This window comes from Nilaparvata lugens, unplaced genomic scaffold (genome assembly GCF_014356525.2).
Source record: "Nilaparvata lugens isolate BPH unplaced genomic scaffold, ASM1435652v1 scaffold2454, whole genome shotgun sequence".
Lineage (NCBI taxonomy): Eukaryota > Metazoa > Arthropoda > Insecta > Hemiptera > Delphacidae > Nilaparvata > Nilaparvata lugens.
This window is the reverse complement of record NW_024090306.1, coordinates 50336-53842: the sequence shown is the minus strand read 5'-3', so window position 1 is coordinate 53842 and position 3507 is coordinate 50336. Positions and strand designations below refer to the sequence as shown.

At 37.5% G+C, this 3507-nt stretch overlaps 2 protein-coding genes across 2 annotated transcripts; both read left to right on the top strand.

Annotated features, from left to right (window-relative positions):
• Positions 1–1398: 1398 nt before the first annotated feature.
• Positions 1399–2368, top strand: LOC120355524 (the record flags this gene model as incomplete). Its single annotated transcript, XM_039443989.1, has 1 exon — positions 1399–2368. A coding segment is annotated over one exon (970 nt), but the record flags the coding sequence as incomplete, so codon positions are not given.
• Positions 2369–2409: 41 nt separating this feature from the next.
• Positions 2410–3164, top strand: LOC120355523. The gene is made up of 2 exons (XM_039443988.1): positions 2410–2584; positions 2629–3164. The coding sequence occupies exons 1-2, from the start codon at positions 2410–2412 to the stop codon at positions 3162–3164; spliced, it is 711 nt and encodes a 236-aa protein (XP_039299922.1).
• Positions 3165–3507: the final 343 nt, after the last annotated feature.

Genomic DNA, 3507 nt, shown 5'->3' with positions numbered 1-3507 from the left:
AGAAAGAGTTGATGATCAGCTTCAAATTTGAACACGTATTCTTCGAACCTTTTACAGGTCAATTCGTTGGACAACAAAATTGACTGACACCTCGACCCTTTTCAGGATATAAAAATGACTTTGAAGTGCATAAGAAAACATTTTCTTGATTTATCATTTAGTCAGCTGAAGAATTGATTGCGTGCAATTACAACAGTTTTCCCATTCATAACATCAGCTGAGGCCATCTGGAAGCTATCACACAGACAATCCCTCATGCAATTTGTGCACATTCCTTCTTTCTCTTCTTTTTTTCCCTATTATTATTTTCCTGTGATTTTTCTACTTGCTATCCAGCATTTTCAAATGTTTATTTCTCTTACTATATCTATTTATCTTTCTACCTTTCTCTTTCTATCTGATTACCTTCTACTATATCCATATATTATATTATAATATCCATATATTTATCCATATAATATTCGATTCTTTCCCACATTAAATCATACTATTCCTCTTCAATTTTATGCGAATATTATTCATTATCAGTTGTATTATGTATCTTTCCTCTATTGATAACTTTCTTCAAAGATTTTTCGTTTTTCTGCTGGCTTCTTCTTCTCTTTTTCAGTTGTTACTGGATACAGTTCAATAGTTATTTTCTTAGTCTATATTATGTAAATTCATCTATAACTTTGCTGTATTGTAAGCTATTGTATACAAGTGTATAAGCCAGTATATATTGTAATCTACATAAATAAAGTACTCAATCAATCAATCAATCAATGCACTGACACTGATTTCAACTGGTTAATATATATACAACATAATTTACAACTTTTAAATCAACAAACTGATACGGGTTGAGGTATCAATGTGCTGTTTTCGCCATTCATTTTCTCTTGGAATTTGGATTTTCTCTGTATCGAAATCGTGTATCATGATTTTTGATTGATATGAGGAACTAAGATGTTGAAGCGACAGAGTAATTTTTCATTTCAAATAGGAACCCCAATGAAACCTACTATCAATATTATTCTTGTAGAAATATTTTGCTATTTTCATAATTTTCACCAAGTCCATATAATTGAAAGATTACAATACAACAGTTCTTGAGCGACTCTCCAACCCAAGGAGTGACTAGTTTATCTATCTTTCGAAAATATACAATATGTGAGAGCACCAGACAGACCCCATTTGGTATAGTGTTCCTGCATTTCTAGTACTTGAAAATAGGTAATAGGTAATTATTATTAATTTTCATAATTCAAAACAATGTCAACAGAAGAAAGTTTTCAAGTTTCAAGGAATCACCAAACCTTTTACTATATTGTATTAAATTGTTATGTATTGTGATCTTGTTCCTGTATTTTTGTTACTTGTGAATTAATTCATGCGATTAATTTCATTTGTTTTCAGCTGTCCATCTTGTGATTTCAAAACCGGAAACCCAGTTGACTACAGGAAACACAGAGAAGAACACCGGAACAAATCAGGAAACGAGAATACGGAGAGAGACAACACCAGTGCGCCATCAGAGGACAATGATGAAGAGAGAGATAATCGTGAGAAACAGGAGGACAATAATGAATGGAATGCCAATGTAACGTACTTTCCATGTTTGGAGTGTGACACGTATTTGATTTCAAGCCGGCAGAAACTTTTGGAACACAGAACTGAGAAACACGGATACAAGGTTGGCGGAACGGGGGTTGAAGATTCTGGAGAGAAAGTGGGCAATAAGACGAGGGAAGCAGATGGAGGTGACAAGCAAAATGAGAACATTGAACCGAGGGAAAGCATTGGAGAAACTGTTGGAAATAATGAAAGTAGTAAAAATGATGTTAATGATTGTAGAATCAGTAGAAATGATGAACAGAAAGGTGGAAACGGTGAAAATGGAAGTATTAAAATGGAAGTTGACAGTGCTCAAAAAAACGATGACACCACTGGAGAAACAAGTAAATCAGTAACCAAAGCACCATCAGTTGTCTCAGTATATACCACTGAAGAAGAGCTTCCTATGCCTAAGCTCAAGGCCAAAAAACAACTGTCATCAAAGGAGGGATCTGCACGCAGAACCCTCAGCCGATCCAAATCAAGAGACTTGGATGAAGTTGATAGTTCCACTGACTCTGACACATCAAGCCAAGGTGTGAATATTCGTAGACGAAAGAAATTCAAGTCTGCCCAAATCGTTAGTACTGATGAAAGTGATGATGCCAGAGGTAATGTGCCAAATCAGGGAGATAAGGAAGAGCATGAGGGTTCCGAGAAGAACCGAGAATCTGATGAGATCTTGTCACTGATCAACCACCAGATGGAGACACTGATCACAGTTGCAAGAAGGCTGATGCGGAAAGTGGGGAAACTGCTGAAAAACTCGTAGATAAAACTACTGAAGATAAACAATTGTTGGATCGTGGGGAGATGCCCAAGAAACAATTAACAAATAAAAAGGTAGTGTTGTGTGATTTGTGCAATAAATTCCTTCCATCGTTGTCAATCCTGGCAAGTCACAAGCGTAGATGGCACCAGCAGCCATCCACCGATAAGAAGACTGAAGAGAAGCCACCAGGTCATGTCAGGGCATCAACCTCAGATGGTGGGTATGTCGAGAGGTTACAAGATGGCCGCCTCATTGTGAAGAAGTTAAAAATGGCAGCGTCATTGTGAAGAAGTCACAAAATGTGGGCAGCAAGAAACCTGAAGATGAATCTGGTGATAACCGATCACAAAATGACGATAGCAATACACCACATAACTTTGCCAAAAGACCACGAAAAGAAAGCAGTGAGCACAACGGATCAAGAGTGTCAAACATAAAACCTCAAGACAGTTTGAGACCACTAAAAGATGGCGGCAGTACTCCGATGAAACCACAGGATGGTGACACAACTACTGTGAATAGACAGCAGGATGCTAGTAGTTCGGCAAAGTGGCCGGTAGATGGTAGAGCTAGTGGTGGCCAAAAAGACATGGATTTCAAACTGCCTTGTTGTATTTGCGACAAGCGTTTTGCGACCGCTTCAGAGTTGGAAAGCCATCGACGTGAGAGGCATAAATGCAAACAATCGCCGACCCCGCTGCCTAATAAAGTGTGTTGCAATCTGTGCTATGTGATGTTTCCTACGATTGGTGCTCTCCTAAACCATAAGTATGACCACCATAAAAAAGGTTCCTAAAAAGGTAAATGTGACACTAGTTTCTGAGGCTTGAGTCAGGTCTGGAGACTGGAAAAAAATTCAAAAATCCATTACTCCTGCAATATTGAGAAACGGCTCTCAAAATTACTTGAACGGTATAAAAATGGGTTCACTAGTGGATAAATGTAACAATATTTTCTGCGGAGCTTATTCCAAAAACTATTATAATATTGCTACGTCTATAATATCGGGGAAGAATCTTAAAATACAGGGACAGATGTATAAAAATGGTTCCACTTAAGATAGGTATGGCAATAGTTTCTGAGGGACTCAGTTCAACAAACCAATTTTCCCTGAATAATTAATAGGAGAGAAGCTCTCA

Excerpts from the sequence above, each read along its gene's own strand:
- LOC120355523 (XM_039443988.1), top strand. The coding sequence starts at position 2,410 with ATGCCCAAGAAACAATTAACAAATAAAAAGGTAGTGTTGTGTGATTTG. Across the intron at positions 2,585-2,628 it reads CAGGGCATCAACCTCAGATG|AAGTTAAAAATGGCAGCGTC; the intron begins GTGGGTATGTCG and ends CTCATTGTGAAG.